The 17,927-nt window shown below is 46.4% G+C and overlaps 1 protein-coding gene across 1 annotated transcript in view; it reads right to left on the bottom strand.

The window, feature by feature from the left end:
• Positions 1 to 17,927, bottom strand: part of CNIH3 (cornichon family AMPA receptor auxiliary protein 3) — a 621,447-nt gene that overhangs the window by 46,006 nt on the left and 557,514 nt on the right. The window contains exon 5 of the mRNA XM_085609126.1: positions 7,366 to 7,509. Coding sequence (XP_085465252.1) covers positions 7,366 to 7,509 — 144 coding nt within the window. The remainder of the gene's footprint in view (positions 1 to 7,365; positions 7,510 to 17,927) is intronic.

Here is a 17,927-nt window from a genome sequence, read left to right as displayed (position 1 = left end):
ACGTGGGGGGTCATCCAGTATTCCCTCAGGAAACTATAAATCGCCCTTTCCAATGGAGATCCGTCCGCCATGGCTATGCGTATTGTCTTATTGAGGGTTCGCATAAATCTCTCCACCTCTCCGTTGGCTTGGGGCCAGCGTGGTGTCACCTTGCGATGATGGATCCCCCAACTCCTGAGGTACTCTGCAAACTCTTGCCCTTGGAAGGGGGGTCCGTTGTCAGTCTTGACCACTTCAAATATGCCATGAGTGGCGATGGTTTTCTCGAACTTCGCAATCACCTCCGTGGCTGTTTGGCTTCCCACTATTTCGACCTCTGGATATTTAGTAAAATCATCGATGATGACTAGTGCATACCGTCCATCTGGGAGGTGTCCGAAGTCAGCGCTCACACACTCCCACGGCCTCTGGGGGTTTGCTTCGGTCACCACTGGGTGAGGGCGGTCCGGCTGTCCTGCCGCTTGGCACCAATTGCAGGTTCTCACGGTCTGCTCTACCATAGCGTCCATGCCAGGGAACCATACCTTGGCTCTGAGCCTGCCCTTAGTTTTCACCATTCCTTGGTGCCCTCTGTGGGCGAGGTCTACTGCCTGCTGGGCGAGGCTGGCCGGCATGACCAGTCTGGGGCCTCGTAGAAGACATCCTTGGCCGTCGATAGACAGTTCTCCCTTTATTCTCAGGATGGATTCCAGTGTCAGTTTGGCTTGGGGTGTCCTCCGATTTAGCGATTCTTGGATGGCCTTCCAATCCCCTGACTTGACGGCATCCGCCGCGGCTCGCAAACATTCATCTCCTCTAGACGCTTCGATGATTGCAGCTAGACTCATCGGAAGGGGTCGTGACCGCTCCGTCACAAGCCGGACATATTCCTCTGTGTCCTCCGCCTCTTCCCTTTCTTCCTTGGTGGCTTTCCGCGGGTGCCTCGACAAATAATCCGCCGGGTTCGTGGCTCCCGGTTTGTACTCCACCCGGTAATCGTACCCCTGTAGTTGGAGTATCCATTTTTCGATTCTGGGTGGTGGTTTCGATGCTGACCCTTGGAAGAGAGGTATGAGGGGCTTATGATCAGTCGCCACCGTGAAGTGGTGGCCATACACGTATACGTGAAAATGTCTACAGGCCCAGTGGATGGCAATGGCCTCTCGCTCAATCTGCGAGTATCGTTGTTCTGTCTCGGTCAAAGACCGGCTAGCGTAGGCTATGGGGACCCACTCTCCATTGCTCTGACGCTGAGCCAACACCGCTCCCAGACCATAGGGGCTTGCGTCCACCGCCACGTTGGTGGGCTTTGCAGGGTCGAAGTACGATAAGGGGGTGTCTGCCAAAAGGGCCGCTTTCGTTGCTTGGAAAGCTTGCTCCTGGTCAGGGCCCCATTGCCATGTGGTCGTAGATTTTGTCAATTCCCTGAGAGGTTTGGTGAGGTTGGAGAGGTCGGGGATGAAGCGTCCGCAGAAATTTACCATGCCCAGGAAACTTCTTGCTTCTGAGATGTTGGTTGGGGCTGGGGCTTCTTGAACGTCCTTCACCTTGTCTGGGTCTGGGGCCACTCCTTGATCCGAGAATGTGTACCCGAAGAAGCTAATCTTGTTCTGCATAAATTGGCATTTCTCCCGGTGCAGGGTCAGGCCTGACTCCTGAATTCTCTTGAGGACTCCCCTCAACCTCTGGTGGTGTTCTTCTATGGTTGACGCATAGATCAGCAGATCGTCGCTTACATTCAGCACTCCAGGGAGCCCGCTGAGGACTTCTCTAATGGTATTTTGGAATACCTCGGCGGCACTCGAGATGCTGAAGTTTAGGCGCCGATACCGTCTGAGGCCCACATGTGTGGAGAAGGTGGTTATGTACCTCGAGTCTGGATGGAGTGGCAGCTGGTGGTAGCCTGATCGGAGGTCCATTTTTTAGAACCACCTGGCCCCATTCAGCTCCCCCAGGATGTCATCAATGGTGGGCGTCAGGTGTCGTTCCCTTTTTACGGCGGCGTTGGGGAGGCGCATATCCACGCATATGCGGACCTGTCCGGGCTGTTTTGGCTTCCTGGCGATGACGATCGGGGACACCCATGGGGTTGGTCCGCTGACCTTCTCTATGATGCCTTGTTTTTCCAGAGCCTCCAGCTCCTCTTCGACCTTTTGCCTCAGATGGAACGCAATTCGCCTGTGCCTCAGCGCCACCGGTTGGACAGATGGATCAATATGTAACGACACTTCCTTCCCTTTCAGGAGCCCCGATTCCTTTGAACACTTCCCCGAACTCCTCCATGATGGTATCCAGCTCCTCCTCTAGGACTGCCATGGCAAACGATATCAGTATCAGCTCTTCGGCCGACTGCCCGCTCAACAACATCCCGCTGCCTTCTTCTGTGACATAGACGGTGGTACCTGTTTTCCTCTCCCCGTGTTGCAGTTCCGTCTTAAAACACCCGATGAGAGGGATGGGCGTCTTCTGGCCGTATGCAAATACTCGGATCTTTGCTTCTCGCAGCGGGGGTTTGGTGCGTAGCTGGTGATAGACGTTGGCGGCCATCAGCTCAATGGACGCCCCTGTATCAATAGTCGCTTTTATTTCCTGTTGGTGGATCAAGATGCGACATCTTGGAAGTCTGCGCTTCTTCCTTTGTGGCTGGTTAATCGCGAACATGTAGTGGACTGGGTACTCCTCGGTGTCATCGTCCATGTCTTCGCTATCCGCCTCCTCTTGCACCGCATGTGCAGCTTCTTTCTTGACTTTGGTGGACCTGCACACCGCTGCGAAGTGGTTCATCCACCCGCATGCGCTGCATTTCTTCCCTCTTGCCGGACAGTCTTGTATGCGGTGGGGTTGGCCTCCGCAATACCCGTATTCTTTCTTTTTAGTGTCCAGTTGTCTTTTCCCTCCGGCAGGTCTCACCTTGGGCCGTACCACATTCACCTGTTCTGCCACCTGGACTTGTTCAGTCTTAACGGGGCGATGCAGGGCTGCTTCCATGTGCGAGGCCCTCGCCTGCGATAGCTCCTTTGACCGGCCCAGTGTGAGGATGTCCGCCAGGGGCTTGCCGTCTTCCTGGAGGATGGTGACTCGGAGCTTGGATGAGTAACAGCCTTGTATGATCTGCCCTCGGATCTCCTCCTGCTCGTCTCGGAACCCACACGTGCTGGCTAGCTCCTTCAATCTGCCATGGAACGCGTCTAGAGACTCTTCCGCCTCCTGCTTGGCTTGACGAAAGATAAATCTTTCATAGTCTCTGTTCGCCATGGGTTCGAAATGGGCGTTTAGAGCGTTCAGCAGTGTGAGGTAAGTCTTCGGCGTCGCCTCCACGATGGTCTTGTAAATGCGGTGGATGTCCTTGCCTCCCAGATGGAGTAGCAAAGCTCTGCGTCTTTCTCTCGATATGCCGGCCCCCTCAAAATATATTTGTAGGCGGTCTGTCCAATCCCTCCACCGCGCGGCAAGGGACGACGGGGCACCATCGACGATAAACGGCTCCAGGGCGGGAATCGACGCCATCTTGGCACGTGCTCAGCGTGCTGCGGAGACTGTCTGATTCTCTTCCCCTGGACAGACGCAAAGGGGTGACGCCCTACGCACTTCTGGTGTGGCCCACCTTCACCCCTCCACTGAGCGGGGACGCGTCACTCATGGATCCAGCTGCAGCGTCCTAGGAGCCAGGACTCTTCAACAGGGCGTGGGCCTACTCCGGGGCACTGGCCAGGCATCAGCAGGCAAGCACCAAGCTAGCTCTCAGCCACCAAAAGGTCGTGGGGCAGCGCTCCAGGGGGCTGGCCCATGGATGGGGCTCTCACCTCACGTCCCACATGCAGCACCAGCAACCTCTGCAGGGCCTCCAGGGGGGAAGATCAGCAATCACAAGCCACCAGCATGGAGCAGACACTCAGGCCTGTGGGGACATGGGCACATTTAGCAGGGTTCAAAAACACTCCCTCGTCGCCAGTGTAGCGTTTTGATTTATGCTAATAAGCATATCGGCGCGCTCGCGCTAAATAAACACAGGAGCCGGTGACTTTGGTTTCACACGCGGCTCCGACTGCCCGCCGAGGCCAAGCCTCTTTATTTTATACTCGCTAGCGTCTGACGTCACGCGTCAGCGCTAGCGCGCCCCGGCAGCGCGGAAGGCTAGAACGCCTCGACGCGCGCCGGACATTACAATGAGCTTCCTTCTCACTTATTGAATTCCACAAGATCAAGAACTGGCTTTTTGAGCAGCCTCACTGTGCCTTAGGCTTGGCTAGGTTCACACATGCTCAGCGCCAGGATACCATCCCTAGTGAAACTGCGCTCTACCAATGTGCATAACATAACTAGGGAGTAGTAAATAGCCAGATGCATTTTATATTGCATCAAACAGCAGCAAATATGAATTCTCTAAAAATACTCAAAGCTAACATTTTGCTTAGCTTGTTCAATGACATTTGAGTGTTAACACTCAGTCTGTTTACTAAGATGTTTATGGTGACTTTTGAAGTTTGGTATAATTTCAATCGCAGAACAAATTCAAAACTTTTTGACAAATGTGCTCTATCTGATTGAATTTTGCTGTGCTTGTGTAATTTACGCCCTTACCCACAAGAACCGATAATCTACCAGACACAATAAAAAACTAGCAACATTTTTGAGGTTTGCAAAAAAAAGCAAAAAAAAAGTGGTTCTTGGAGCACTTAGCGTTTTGGAAACCAGTTAGAGGTGATATATGTCTACAGATCCATCTATTTAGCAATTCCATTGTCCCTTCTATGCTTTGCATTAAATTCCTTCTGCATTTACTTGTCGCTTTCAGTATATCCCGCTTTGTCCCCCCTTTACTTTTAGACCACATATGGTTGTCGACTACAGAACAAAATTAACTACACCCTTTGAGTGCACTACTCAAAATTATTTCAGCGCAGGAAGTAGCCAGATTGCTGTGCTTCAATGAGGGTCATTCGTGTCTTGATACAGTCACTGTATTTGGCGCCAAAAAGTCCTTTCCAACTTTAAAGTGCTTGAAAGTCAACGGATGCTCATGCAGTGGATGCAGATCCAGTCCAGCCATCATTTGTAAAATGCAGTTGCTCTTATCTCAGTTAATGGACTTAAAACCAGTCCTAAGGCATCTACATCCATAAGTTAAGTTCATTAGAAAACGTACAACATAATTTACATTTTATAAAACTTTTGGTGGTGAAGAACTGTGTGTGAGGAGTGTCTGTCTGCTCTGTATGTTTTGGAAGAAATAACCACTTTTATTCACTGATGACCCTTGCTTTTCCTCATAAATGGCTTCAGCTATTCCACCTAACTTTTCATTTTTCATCTTTTATACTTCTAGGTGTAAAGTTTATCGGCCCTTTCAATGCGCAATTATTTCACCGGTAGGAACATATTTTTGCCTGTAATACTAAAAGAACTATATTGGCAGAAAAAAACAACACTGCACAAAACCCTTTCAGCTCTGTTTTTACCTACTGATATATTACCAGGGAAATATTCATGATGACCCTTCTTGACACAGATACTGACAGTGAGTAAGCACTTCTTGACCCTACAGGATTTTTAAAATAAATATATGCATTAAATTTCCTGTCTGTAGCACAACGTGTGTCAGAGCACAAGAACATGTATGGGCAGAGGCAGCCCCCCTGTTGTCCTCAGCCAAGACACTTCACGATAGGGCAGCATGTTGGACAGCTATTACCTTTTTTTTTTTAGAGTGAAAGATTATAAATGTAAAGTAGACGCTACAGGCTGCCCACTGACCTGACCCAATTTTAGCCGAGAGATGCAAGAAGAGTGGTGACGTAAGTGCATGGCAGAAGCTTACAGAATGATGGAATTAGCAGGTGGTCCGAGGTGCAAAGAAGAAGTCATCAGGCCGTGAAAAATCAAAGAGAGAATATGAGTGTTGCAGCAGCTGAAAATGGGAACCAAGGATGGATCTTACAAACATTATACAAGTGGTGCCCCCACGTGACAGCATCAGTGAAGCTACACGTTAGCTGTTCAAAGGCAAACCCAGGATAATTAAAATGTGGATGAAAGTGTGTGGAAAGAGAATAAAAGAAACAGGTAACAAGACATAAGGATCTGCGGAAATAAAAAGTTTATTGTATGCATGGGTGACTGGATCCTGACTTACTCCTTAATTAGAGACACCTACTCGAGTAAAAAAGCTTTAAGGAACATGTGCTTAATCATTTTTCCACTTTTCTAGGTTCAGCCTATAGACATCTTTAGTCGTCTGTTGGCATCGTACTTATTGTAGCCAATGCTGACATAGAGTGGCCTTTGGATTTGGCCCTAACTCATGATTCAGTGGCTTCCTTGCAAATCTCAGTTCTCCACTCCTCATTCAGTGGCTGTGTTCTCTGTCCTTGCGTTTGTCCTGCTCAAAGAGCACTTCAGTCTCACCATGTTTTGATTCGATAAGTTATTTTCTTTCACTGCTGACGTCAGGACCTTGCATTGCAACGTATGAGGGATTATTCTCTCTCTCTTTTCCCCCATGCTACTCCCTTCACTTGCCGCTCCCCACTCTCTTATGTAAATATATGTCTCTGCTTCAGTTCAAGCATGCCTATAGCGCTTTGTCCTTTTTACACCTTTCTCGTGGCTCCCCTACTCTCCCCCTTACTCAGCTCCACTCTCTTAAGTTACATATTTGGCTTTCCTCTAGTGCCCGCTCGCCACTTGCTCTCTGTCCCTTTCTCTTTGTCCTTCCCACCCCCTGGTGTTTCACAATCCCTTTCTTGATTATTTAAACAGTTGCTCCCTCACGATCCAGCCACTGCCCACTGCTCTAGCAGCGTGTGACCATTAATACACAATGCAAACACAATCAAAGTGGCCATCTTGATTTCTTTTCTTTAACCAAGAGAAAACTCATTCCAAGTTGCTCATCTTGCAAATAAGGCGCCCATATGGCAAAAAAACATTAGCAAAGACAACAGCTCTGTGCCCCAGTGTCCCCAGCAAAAGCTAATGCCTTTCCCAATGCTTGATGCTTCCAATTGGCTTCCTTTGACTTCCGAAGTAGCCCCTTCATTTGTATTTTCTCACTGACTTTGGAATAGCTAAATTCATTTCCTCCACGGTTGTGCTATGCAAACACATTTTTCCTTTTTATAAAATAGATGTTAAACTTACTTTCATTATTCCTTTTCCTATATTAAGCTGTTGTATACTTGCACCCCCCAGCACTTGCTAAGACTATACCTTGAGCTTGGCATACTGTACCTAAGTGAGAGACAAGGATACGTAAAGGGTCCAAGATTTACTTACCTGAGTGCAAAAGCATACCATAGCCCATGCCAGTGAAGGGTCTTTCTATAAATAAAACTTTTATTTTTTTGCATGCATATGTAAATTTCTTGTGGGAATTATTCCACTTACCAGTAAAGGTAATAGAAAAAGGAGAGAAGGTAAAATGCCATCTTGCACCAGGCCTCTTTTTGGCAGTAATTTAAAGTGACTGCATTCATAACTATGGGTGGGTCATATGCTAATTCGGAGCTATCCGCTGGGCAGTGGAAGTACCTGGGGGAGAATAAGCAACACAGGTCACATATTGAAGTTTTTCATTGCATTACAATGTCCACATCCAAGACTCATCTCAAAATAATTCAAACCTTCTGGGGCACAGTAAGCTGATCTGTGAATGAATGGTGATGAAATCCATGCATTGTACCCTCACTGTACTCAATGACTCATCACATACAATGAAATAAGAATATGCCATATTACATGTCCATGAATTAAGAATATACCATATTACATGTCCATGAATTAAGAATATACCATATTACATGTCCAATCCATACTTGGTAAAGCGAATAGTAAGGTTGCCTAGTTCCATGGAAATGGGGGCTATTGAACAGTTAAACAAATGATAGTGAAGACTGCCCATCATCCAAAAAAATAGCCTATTTCAATACTTCAAAATGAAACATTTTCGATCCAATAAAATCGTGGTATATGTTTTAACAATAATACAAGTACACAACATAAAGTTCTGGGGTGATATTAGTAACTACACCATTTGGTGTAAATTTAATAGTTATGAGGCTCCTTACCAACAACCATAGAAACAACATTTTTAATAAAGGATTATTTACATAAAGGTAAATAAAAAATACATCTTTAAATTAAGAACAGTGGTAGAACAGTGGTAAAAGTAAATTACACAATATATATGAATTACTATCAACAATAATCCTAAATTAAACTTTACTTTTGTCTCTACTACAACTTGATGCTCAATTTCCCTAATTTACAAAAATGGGATACTGCTAACAAAAGCAGCACTGAATAAACAGAAATAAGCACACAGTCGAAATTTTAGCAACAAGCAGAAACCTCAATTTCTGACAAAACACTGTGAGGTAAAAAGAATAAATTACCACTGGTAAAGCTCTTTATGATGGACGTTTTATTTTCCTGCAGTTTAAAGACCTTATGAATATCCTCAGGCAAAAGTGCCTAGATTTAGAGTTCTGCTGACATATTACTTAATTACAAACGTGACAGATAACCTGCCCTCAGTATTACAAGTACATTATATCCAAAGTAACTTGAAAAACGACAGACGGGAAATCTTTCACATTTGTGATGGAGTAACCCATACACCAAACCTTAAATCAGGCCCTAGATCGGAAACTATTTATCACTGCCATTTCTACCCAGAGGTGCGCGGTGGAGTTCAAGCGGACAGCCACATAACACACCATTCTGCAAATCGACATGAGATTCAGGTCCTTTTTATGCCCGTAAAAGGCACCAAAGGACAATTACTAAGACGAATGATCACAACTAAGCAGTGTACCAAACTTTCAGCTATGAACATTACAACATGGCAGACTGGAAACTTATTAACACAACTCAGAACTTACCCTGTCCCTCAAAATGGTGGTCAGTGAGGAGTCTGCTAGAAGATATGTAGGAGAGGCTATTTATCTGACTGCGGCTGGAACGACGCCTGGGCCTGATGGCGTCCCAACGGAATACTATACAGCGTACCATGACATCCTTGTACCTCACCTACATGCGCTATATAGAAAAGACAGGAGCCTTTGCCGGAGACAGATATGACATCAATTGTGGTCATACCCAAAACACAGCCCCCAATCGACCTCCTGCTCAGAGTACTGCCTGATCTCGTTAATCAACACTGAGGTTAAGATCTATGCAAAGATCCTATCCACTTGCCTTAAATCTGTCCTCAACAGCCTCATTCACCCGGACCAATGCAGATTCATGCCACGCCGCAGCACGAGGCACTGCATACGGTGCCTTCACTTGGCATTGGCCCACCGCCAACTTCTCACCCCTCACCTTGCCCTTCTATCGCTTAACTTCAAAAAAGCTTTCAATACTGTGGACTGGCGATATTTGGATGAGGTGTTAAAGGCGGTGGGCACTGGACACCACTTCTACAGTCTAGTGCGAGTATTATACTATAACCCCTCGGCACCTTAGTCCAAATAGGGACCCTTGCTTCTAAGTCAGGGAAAGGAAGGACACCTTCTCAGATAGCCCCTGCTCACCCCCTTGGTAGCTTGGCACGAGCAGCCAGGCTTATCTCCAAGGCAAATGTGTAAAGTATTTGCAACCACGCTCACAGTAACACAGTGATAGCACCACAAATGGACACCACACGAGTCTCAGAAAAATAATTATATGTTGATAAAGAAAAGATATGATGAGACCAAACGATAAAAATCTAACATATGCATATTTGTAATATTTCACCTTGCCGGTTATTAGGCCAGCAAGCACTTGTAGGTTCTTGCATTATTAATGAACCATTCGCGATGATCTAAAGCAGTCCTAATGCAATGCTATGCAGTTCATAATTCAAGAATCAGGCAATTTGTAATGCACCAATCAGGCAGTTTGTAATGCAAAAATAATGCAATTCGTAGTGCAACAATCAGGCAGTTCGTAATGCAAAAATAAGGCACTTCGTAATGCAACAATCAGGCAGTTCGAAATGCAAAAACAATGTACTTCGGCACAGATTGCGGTGCTCTGGACGGTCTCTATGCCACTCTTACTGACTCGTGGTCAGCTACTGCCAAAACATGCCTCCAACACTGTTATGATGGAAAACAAAGTGCGGTTCCACACTCTGGCAAAGTACTGCCACTCCCCGGCACGTACGAGCCGTGATACGGACTTGAGCGGACGCTCGTGCTGCAAAGATGGGAAAGGCCGAGAGCGCTTCTCTCGTAGCCCGCACCCCGCCTCAGGCGGCGACACACGCACGCTCCCTGAGCGTTACCCGGGGGGTGCGATCTCACTCTCCTCTCCTCGCGGCTTGGGCCTCAGGTGCGACCTCGTTGATCTTGGGCAGTGGAACTCGGACCCCCGACGGTGATGGTTTGAGGTCCCTCCTTGGCAAAGGCAGACTCGGACCGGCGGCGGTGACTCCTCACAGCTCCTCTGGGGATGCCGGTCTGGGCCGATGGCAATGATGATCGCAGCACTTCTGGTCACGCGGTCGATCGAAGCAGAGAACAAGCCCGCTCTGGGACACACAGTCACTGGGAAATTCTCACAAAGGTCTCAGGCTGCAACAGGGCACACGCACACAGCGTTGCTGAGACTCACTTGTGCTCCGGGTGCACACAATCACAGGGCAATCCTCACAAAGGTCTCAGGCAGCACGAAGCACACACACACAGCGTCGCTGAGACTCACTTGGACTCCGGGTGCACACGATCACGGGCAGTTCTTACAAAGTTCTCAGGCTGCACAAAGCACACAGCGTCCCTGAGACAAACTTGGAAACTTTTATGTTCCTGAGTTTCCACAACAGGGAGCCAGCTCTTCTCAGACCCTTGGAGACATGTTACTTCGGGACACAGCAAAGCCCTTTCAAGCAGGGGGACACAGCACACAGCAAAGTCGCTTAGCCTCTCTTAGTTAAATCAGCAAACTACAGGCCAGCCCCAGAACACACAGCAAGGGTCAGTCCTTCTCTTCCGTCTCTTCAGCTGTTCTTCCTTGGCAGAGGTTCCTCTTGACCGCGAAGTAGTTTCAATCCTTTTCAGTCTTGTTCAGTCTAAAGTTCAGGGGGTTCAGCTCTCACAGGTATACCCCTAAATATCTTTGAAGTCTTTGTGTTCAGGGGGCACTGATCCCTGTCCAAACCAGTTCTGGGTGTCTCCCTGCAAGTGACACCTTCTTCCTTTGATAGTGGGGGTCTGGGTCCTCAATCACTCAGCGGGAGATGGAGCCATTGTTTTATGGCAGCAGCCCAGGCCTCTTCACCTCCAGGGGCTACTCCTCTTCCCTACACTCCAGATGCAGGTCAGCCATGGCTGTCTCACCTACTCATCCCCTGGGTCAAGATATTCCCCAGATCCTATGACATTCAAATCCAGACAGTCAATCCACAACCAGGCAGAGACACACAGAATTGTTACAACAAAAAAACAGCCACTTCTAAAAGCGTGGTTTCTAAATGCACAATTCAAAAACCACCTTCACAAAAAGATGTGTTATTAAATTGTGAGTTTAGGCACACTAAACTTCAGGCACACTAAACTTCATCTCTCTCAATCTATCTTCCCATAGGCTGGAAACATATTACACAGCCTTGCCCATTCTGTCCTATGGGCAAGATGGCCTTGCAACAGTGAAAAACGAAATGGAGAGTATTTCACTGTCAGGACATGGTACACACCTCAGTACATGTCCTACCTTTCACAGACACTGCCCCTGCCCAGGGGGGTACCTTGGGCCTACTATAGGGGTGTCTGGTGTGCATGGGAAGGGAAGGGTAAGGCCTGGCAAGTGTGTGCACTTGTCAGGACAACATGGCAGATAGCAAATTGTGCGCAGGCACTGCAGTGGCAGGCCTGAGTTCTCTTTTTAGGGCTACTTATGTGGGTGGCACACTTAGCTTTTCGCCCTAAGTGGGATGGGTATTCCCAGACGTGGGACCCGTGCTCACTACGCCACTGGAGTCAAGCTATCCTGGCTGATGACGGCTGATAGCCAGAAACCGGTCCTAGGATGCTTGATTCCGGTCCAGGGAAGACATGGCTTGGCAGTTCGGGCTGGACTGTTCCCATGAGGCACAGGGTCAAGACTGATTTGCATATGGCCATGTCTGAACTGGGGTGGCGTAGTGGGCAAAAGAACGGTGGATTTAACCCAGATCTCTTGACTGGGGGAGAATGTCTGCATTGTCAGCATTCCGTCCATCATTTGTTTGTTGTAACGCAGGCCCACTAGAAGCATTTGCCAAATAGGCAAATGCTACGCAGGACTTTACTAGTAAGACAAATATAGCAATTCTGGACAAACCAATTACCATAACACTTCACACAGACAGCATAGGCACTTTAGCACTGATGAGCAGTAGTAAAGTGCCCAGAGTCCTAAAACCAATAAAACAGGTCAGAAATAATACAGGAGGACGGAAAAAGTTCAGGGATGACCCTGCAAAAGGGCCAAGTCCAACAGTTCTGAACACTAGACAGCATGGCTATGGCGTTCCTGTGGGGTATCGCAGGACCACGTATGGCCCTCACCTCCTGTCAAAAGGCCCCGTATGATGGAGGAATGGGAATGACCAACCTCTTTTTATATTATCTGGCCACTTGCCACCTGGTGATACACGACTGGTTCACCGGCGGCTGGTCTGACCCGGCATATCGGATTGAACTCGAGAGCCTTGGGTTCTCTCGGATCCAGTCCATGATCCACGGAGCCCCGATACATCACACACTCCCCGCAGTCACTAGAGTGATCTTGATCACCTGGCGCTCAGCATTGCAATACACACAGTGGGACAATAAACTGACACTTCAAACACCCTTGTGGAATGCCACCTGGCTTGGTGAAATTAGGACACTAGAGGGTTTTCACAAATGGGACTTGATTGGAATCTCACAGCTTGGGGACGTATGGAGAGGAAAACACCTGTGCACCCACCCAGTTCTATAAATACCTGCAACTCCGACACACCCTCACCCCCTACACACCCACAGACACCACATTCCCAGAAATAGGTCCCCTAGAACCCAAGTCCTAATGGGGGACCTTGGGAAAGGAGGGGTATCCAAGATCTATCGCTCATTAGTCAACAACTCGCCGACTTCCCTAGAGCCCCTCAGATGTCATTGGGAGACCTGGCTGGGATCCTTGGAGGGGGAGGATTGGAGAGATGCCCAGATGGCCCCCTGCACAACCACTTGTTTCCGGTAATCTTCGGCTAGTCCAACTCCATAACCTCCACTGTGCTTACCAGAACCCTGCCCGTTTATACTGAGCAGGGTTTCTGACCGCCCCCGATGTCCACGATGCCAGATAGAACCCGCTGATTTCTACCACATGGTGTGGCCTGTGGCACCCTCACCTGATACTGGGAGACAATAGTGTCCAAACTGAGTACTGTTCTGGGTTGGGAGGTCCCGCTAAGCCCACTAGCTCTACTCCTGGGAGTCATGGATGGCCTGGATAGGACCCAAGTGGACAAAACATTTCTCTGCATTGCTTTTAGGGTGGCCAAACGCAACATAGCAGCCGCGTGGATGGACCTTGCCCCCTCTACTATCCCTAAATGGCGCAGAGGGGTGGATTGGTGCTCTGCGCAGGAAAATCCCATCTTTGAAGCAAGAGGCTCTACCGCCAAGCATGGCCGCGTGTGGGGGAAATGTTTGGGAATATTGCTGAAACTGGAAGGGGGGGGCACTGAGGAACGAACTGGAGCCGATCATGATTGTCAAGACTTCCCTCCACTCTTGATTTGTATTGTAGGCCTTTAAAAACTAATGAAATTAGTTATTATAAATCTTTTTTTTAAGCTGCCTTACACATTATATTCCTTTACTGTGCTAGTTTTTCTCGTGGTGATATCAGTGTTTTCCCTGCTCCAAGATCCTCCCGACTCCTACCAGCTGCATCTCACACTTTTTTTCTCACTGGTACCAATCACTCATCCTCCCAGTGCCATCAAGCTACTCCCAGGCTCATTTGGTGCCAGTATAACCTCAACCGTATGTCTTCCTCAGTTCACATGCCTTAGCCTGGTACAGAACACAGCGCCCTGGCAGCACATACACTTTTGTCCATAAGGAATGGCAAAAATAAGCAACACAAGATAATCTGCTAACTCAGTGGGTACATGGGCTTTCTGCAAGCATTTTCACTCCTCAACACTGCCTAAGCTAGTTAATCCTTTCACGTCACAATATCTTCCACACACTATTCCCTATGTACTGCACACCTTCATATTGTCACTATGTTGACAATCACAACTATGTCACATGAGGGCAACTGGTCTCACACGTGTGGGGTCACAGAATAAGTGGGAAATGCTGTTGACATAAAAAAACCCTCCATAGGAAATTCTTGAAGATCAATCGAAAGATGAAGAGCCACGCAATCGTTAAAGGGAAGATACTAGGGCAAGATGGCAGCACTCAGGAAAGGCAAGATGGGAAGGTAAAATATTAGGATCTAATGGTAGATAAAACAATCTGCAGAAAAAAACATTTTGTAGGAGTGAAAATCGCAAAAGTAATGAGACTGTTTGTAATTCATGGTACTTATGATTATTACTCCAGATATAGAAGAAAGAGGAAATGAGTATAGAGTATAAAGTTAATCTGCCACGATGGATTGGGGGATTCACAGAAAACGTATTTGCAGAGGAGACCATATTGAACCGGGAGAGACGTATGGTACTTTCTGTTTTTAAAGACAGAGCAAACAGAGAATGAAGTCATATTGCATAGCATTCTGGAGCCAGATTCACCAAAAGATGTTCCTAAAACAAAGATCTGCCCCAATTGGCCTCTTGACAGAATGCAGTCAGCACAAAGACCTGGCATCACTCAAGTCCCTGCTCTTTTGCCTGAGGTGTGCTGGCACAGGAAGAGAGACAGGTATTTGAATCCCCCACTCCCAGTGCAGGCGAGACAAAGACCCGCAAATGAATAAACCCCACGTGAAGCGAACAGTCAAAGATGGATAGGTTTGAAACTTGGGGGACCCCCTGCAGCTTTGATGACCATGCGGAGTGACAATAATTTCCATCAGTGGTGCTGGAATGATTTACAGAGTGGGGGATGCTGCTATTCATTTTACGTCAATAAAGTCACAGGATTTGTGTGAAATCTAAGCGCTACATAAAGGACAAGTGTAGTAATGGAGGCACTTTCATATAGCAGGAGTTTGATTGGAGTTGTAATATGTGTTCAGTGATGCATTTTGAATAACACTGTCACACATATATGTGTAAATGATCGAGTGGTAGAGTCCTGCCATGTACACAGAGCATATTTTCCATTGAGATGCCCTCTTCAAATCTATGTTCAAAAAGAACAATGAGCTGACGACATTGCGTGGCATTTGAACTCTTTGAATGCACAGCAAATGCTGCACGATAAGAAACCAAATTGAAAGGCTTCTTTATTGATCACTCTCCTTTTGAACTCCTGCAAGGTTTTTCTTGGGGTGCTGCAGCACCCCCTGTATCCCTAATTGCAGCACCCTTGATTCCCTTCTGCTCATGAATCCCTACAGAAACATGGAAGATATAAGTACATCATTCAACTACGATTGTAGCACACAGTCAAACATTAGTGGCCAATACTAAATTCAGAGAGATTCTATTTTTAAAGTAACAGTCGGATGAGCCACCACTTAAGTGGCTATTGTCACAACATCATTAAAAGTCAAATTAGTTGCCTCGTCTGGTACTTTAGTAACTCAACAAATCTGTTAAATTGATAGATCCATCCAATAAACCGGGATCAAAATAGTGAAGACCAAGTCAGTCTCTGAAATGTTTCTTTTCTTTCTCCTAAGCAAGGCAGGAAGACATATTAGAAAATGTCTGTTATCGAGTATAAAGTGTGGAGGGTAGCAGGATTCAGACCTGTCTTTTATTAGCCACACAGAAGCCTGTTTGACACAAATATAGTACCAAAATTATCAGAGACACCCTTTAGGGTGCACAGCACACCAGATGGTAAAATAGCTCTTAGGATCTCAACATGGGTGAAAACTGGATGGAGAGAGAGGGATGGTTCTGTTAGAAATGGTAGAATTGCACTCACTCACTGCATCCCTTGAAAATGCTGCCTTTTCTCTCTTCATAAGCCATTCTGTTAGCAGATGTATCTAAGTGGACAGCAGGGGGCAATGGATTGTGGTTAAATAAGGGCAAAGCCTGCTATAAAAGACTTCTGTAAATTTGAATACAATACGGCAAGCGTCAGCAAGAAGAGGTCATCAAAGGGGGTAGACTCTGGTGGTAGTTGCAGGCGAGGATGTGGATAGGGATCAGACCAAAATAAAGGCCAGGTGGTCGGTTAGCAGACACAAAAGGGCAGGTTATTAAGAATTATTCACCAACATTATAGTCCCAGCCCAAACTACCTGGCTGGAATTATACTCAAATATTATTGGAAAAAGCCCAAACCTCTAATCTAAATATGTAACATGAGTTTGTTGATGGAGCTGATAATGTTAGACAATATAATCTAACAGTAGAATAAATGGGACAAGTGTTTGTTGATCATACGCTAATATATTCTAAGCAGATATACAAATAATTACTTGTACTTCTACTTCTAAAACTCTAAATGCACTCAGGGGAGCAAGGCATCTACCTGTTGCACTGAAAGAGGGAGTGACAAGACAGATTCTGAAACCCACCAACAGCATGTGCAAATGTCAAGCATATAGACACTGATGATGCTTAACCCAGGAATTAGGATCTTGAGTAGAGATATTGCTGTAGAGGCTGGTTGCACTTCTGGGACATGGAGATTGAGCTGAATTTGCATTCAGGGAGAAAGGAGACAAACTTAAGAAAACTCCTTAAGAATACGGATGGCACAAATGAATAAGAAAGTGAATATGCAGACATATCTTTTATGAGTGCATAGTCTGGATCCCTTGTTTGTAAATATCAGCTTGATGTGCTGAATCAGTTATACTTTGGACCCCGAATACCCAGCCAAATCTGAATCATGTAACATGAACTACCCAGTAGATAAAGTTGTGATGGGGAACACGAGAAGACAACTGAGTACCAGACAAGGATGCCATGTGTCCAAAATGGCTTGTAATACTTTATAGGGGAAAGTAAAAGCTATATTACAATAATAATGCAAACCTGTTGTATTTCGCAGAGTTGTGGAGTGCTGTAGACTTGTCTCAGGGCTTAATGTAAGCTGGGGATCAACCTGATATTTTCCCTAGATGGTCTTTGGGACCAAAAATAGCAATCAGTACCCATTTTGCTCTTATAAGACATTCAAATACAATCAAATAGCATCAATGTACAAAGAGTGCTACCTGCCATTAGATGCTTAGTACATTTTCGCTGTAGTTACCAGTTTGCGCTGCAGCAGTCCTACAATACACTTTATACTTCCTTTAGGAGCAGCCTGTTTCCTCATTTAGAACAGATTTACAAGTTAAACTGTCAGTTCTTTGAAATGCTCTCAATTGCTTATCTGATGGGTAGAAAACTGCTTGGTGATGATTTGGTGAAGGGTAGTGTGAGTCTACTGAATGGCAGGAGACCACTTCAGAATAAACTGGATAAACAAATCCATCCTGGTCATTCCTTTTGTTGTCACTTACTATCTCTCTGTAGTGAGTGCTTATCTGCTGGTCCACCATGTTGCAGCATTAATTGCTCTTTCTTTACATCCTATCTAGACTGCCTACATACATCACTTCATTCCACAAGACTGAGTGGTCTTTGCCAAACACTTCATAGACTAAAAGAGTTATCTTCCTAGTATCATCAATTATAAAAAATTTGGACTTTGTACTCACCAGTTTTCTTCTTTCACCTCCCTGTTTTTCTCTGCGACATTAACTATATATGTAGCAACTAAGATATATTATCTTAATTATTGGTACCTTAACTGTTGTTACATCTGCATTGTGTCAAATTAAGTATTTTGATAAAAATAGTTTGA

Source organism: Triturus cristatus, chromosome 6 (genome assembly GCF_964204655.1).
Source record: "Triturus cristatus chromosome 6, aTriCri1.1, whole genome shotgun sequence".
Lineage (NCBI taxonomy): Eukaryota > Metazoa > Chordata > Amphibia > Caudata > Salamandridae > Triturus > Triturus cristatus.
The sequence above is the reverse complement of the archived record's forward strand: the minus strand, read 5'-3'. Positions and strand labels throughout refer to the sequence as shown.